The sequence below is a fragment of the Carlito syrichta genome, unplaced genomic scaffold (assembly GCF_000164805.1).
Source record: "Carlito syrichta isolate Samal-C Ts95f unplaced genomic scaffold, Tarsius_syrichta-2.0.1 Scaffold307093, whole genome shotgun sequence".
NCBI classification, from domain to species: Eukaryota; Metazoa; Chordata; class Mammalia; order Primates; family Tarsiidae; genus Carlito; species Carlito syrichta.
Genome location: NW_007251189.1, coordinates 286,558 through 288,931, shown reverse-complemented (window position 1 = coordinate 288,931; position 2,374 = coordinate 286,558). Strand labels below are relative to the sequence as shown.

The window sequence follows — 2,374 nt, the reverse complement described above, 5'->3', positions numbered from 1 at the left end:
CTGGACTTGGCCCGGAGCCCAGAGCCCAGAGGTCCGGTCCCACTCCAGGGGACAATGTTCCCAGGGCAGGGAAGTGCCAAAGCAGACCCCAGCTGGGCAGGGGCAGACCCCACCACCACTACCACCTGGAACAGGAATCCTTCTGTGAGCGATTCTGGGAGTGACCCCAGCTCCAGTCCCTTGAGCCCTCTGCCCACGTGGCCAGGACCCACGGGGTGCCAGAACGCGGTGTGGGTATGCAAGTCGTGCGAGGACAAGGACCCTATTGGTCTGAGGCTGCAGGCAGCGCTTCCCCCGAAACGCGGTCCCCTCCATGCCTGCCCTTTGGGTTATTCCCGTGCCACCCTCAGGGGCACCCCATCCCCGTCGTCATTTGGCTCGGAAAGGCTCGGCCGCGTGGCAGCAGTGCCCGCCTTGGAAGCGTCAAGAGGGTAAATTTGCACGCGCTGGCAGGGAGACCCCGGGCCCAGACTCCTGGCGTGCGGTTTAGGGAGTGGGCAGTTGGTATTTATCCCCTGCAAAGGCACACCCGCCTCCCTGCCCCGACAGCGCGCACCTTGATGGTGGTTTCCGGCAGGTTCAGGGCGGCCGCCAGTTCGCATCTCCGCGGCCTCGAGACGTAGTTCTCCCGGTAGAATTCCTTCTCCAGCCGCGCGATCTGCTCCCGCGTGAAGGCGGTGCGGTACCGGCGCATCTGGTCACTGGCGCTGCAGGCCAGGGTGCTTTGCGAGCCGCCCCCGCTGCTGCCGTTGCTCTTGGGGGCCTCGCTGCCGCCGTTTGGACTGCCGACCAGCGTCTCGGAGCCGGGCCCTGCATAAGGAGCCAGAGCACACGCGTGTACAGACACAGACACGCAAACGCCGCTGACGTGGGGCTGTGGGCCCAAGGGGGTGGATGGTGAGGCGAGTTGGGAAGGGACACCCATTCAGCCATCTCAGTAGCTGTTTCCGCTGGGGCACTGCCGCCTCCACCAAACCCAGGAACGGAAGATAAGGCTTGCCTTTTATTGGGTACATTGAGGTCTTGGGGTGGTCGGTCTTTGCTACTGTTTCACCGACCTCCGTCTAAGGCATTCTGGGTATAGAGGGTCCCAGCCACCCTTCTCACCAGGCCCTGGGGCACAGGTGAGCTTTCTGCCTACCATCGGCAGGGTGGGCAAGTGTGTTGGGATAGCAGGGCTGCTTAGTGCATCGTAGGATTCAGGGAGTTTCCTTGTGCTCTTGTGTGCCAGGCTGCCAACACAGGCGTGGGAATGTGTACTAGCTTGCCTGTATTTCATAGGTGGCATGGGAGTGCATCTGTTACCTTAGCATATTTGAATGGAGCATAGGCTGTCCTGAGGGCAACTGAGTGGAGTGGTTAAGGTGGTAAAGGGTTAGCTGTGGGTACTCAACAAGGTGTTTGCTGCCAAGGCAGAGGGGTGGTCTTTCTTCCCTCCCAAGCTCTTCCCACCCACTCCCCCAGCTGGGTGGAGTGTCTGCTGGTGGGCTTTCCCTCCCAGTGTTACACCCACCTCTGGCGCGGTGATTGTTGGCACAGGAGACTACCATCCGGGCCACCCCCCTCCCCCCTTCCCATTAGTGGGGAGGGGTTCTCCAGTTAAAGCAGCTTCCCTTTGGGCCTACCTCTGGAAAGGGTGGGGCTCCATCCCCCTGCAGCTGCCTTTCCTTTGGGTGGTGAAGTGGGACTAAGAAGGAAAGGGGAAGGAGGGGAGGACCCGATCTCTGCCTTTTCAAATGCAACCGGAGACCAAAGGCAATTAGACCATTGGGACCATTTCCGACCTGGCGCCGCCAAGCCCAGGAAGTGACAAGGTAATTTGGACCTCTGACCGACGTGCAAACTGGTCGGAGGGCTGCAGCACCCGGGCTGCCCGAGTGGGCCGCGATTTTACGGTCCTTTATGGACTCCTGGCTTCCGCGCCTCGATGCGTCTTACAAACCGCCCGGGCTCGCGTTTGATCTCGTCCTCGCCTGCGAAGGTGTCTTCCCCGTGCAGTTGAAGCATACCCACAAAACACTGGGGGGTTGGGGTACGCTTTGAATCCCCCAAGCCCAGGACTCTCACCCTCCCCCAAGGCACAGCTGTCGCCCTCAGTCCCACCAATGCCAAGACACAGTAGGAGACCCCCGTCAGGGCGCAGATAGCCGGGGAGAGTTGCCTAGGTGGGTCCCCCCTCGCCATGCTGCCCAGGGAGAAAGGAGCGTCTTCCTCCTGGTCTGCGCTGAAGTGAAGGGTGGGCGCAGTGGGAGGCCCGGGGAGCGGAGGGGCGCGGTGGCTACCTTTGCTGTGCTGGTACTCGGCGTTCCCGGTGGCGCAGTCCGGGGTGCAGCTCACCTCGATTTCTTCATAGAAATCCGACTCGGTGTCCGAG

The 2,374-nt window shown here is 61.7% G+C and overlaps 1 protein-coding gene across 1 annotated transcript in view; it reads right to left on the bottom strand.

Moving 5' to 3' along the window:
* Positions 1-2,374, bottom strand: part of EVX1 (even-skipped homeobox 1) — a 3,630-nt gene that overhangs the window by 473 nt on the left and 783 nt on the right. The window contains 2 exon segments of the mRNA XM_021715417.1: positions 557-810; positions 2,283-2,374. The exon segment at positions 2,283-2,374 is cut by the window's right edge and continues 138 nt beyond it. Of these exon segments, the coding sequence (XP_021571092.1) occupies positions 557-810; positions 2,283-2,374 (346 nt within the window).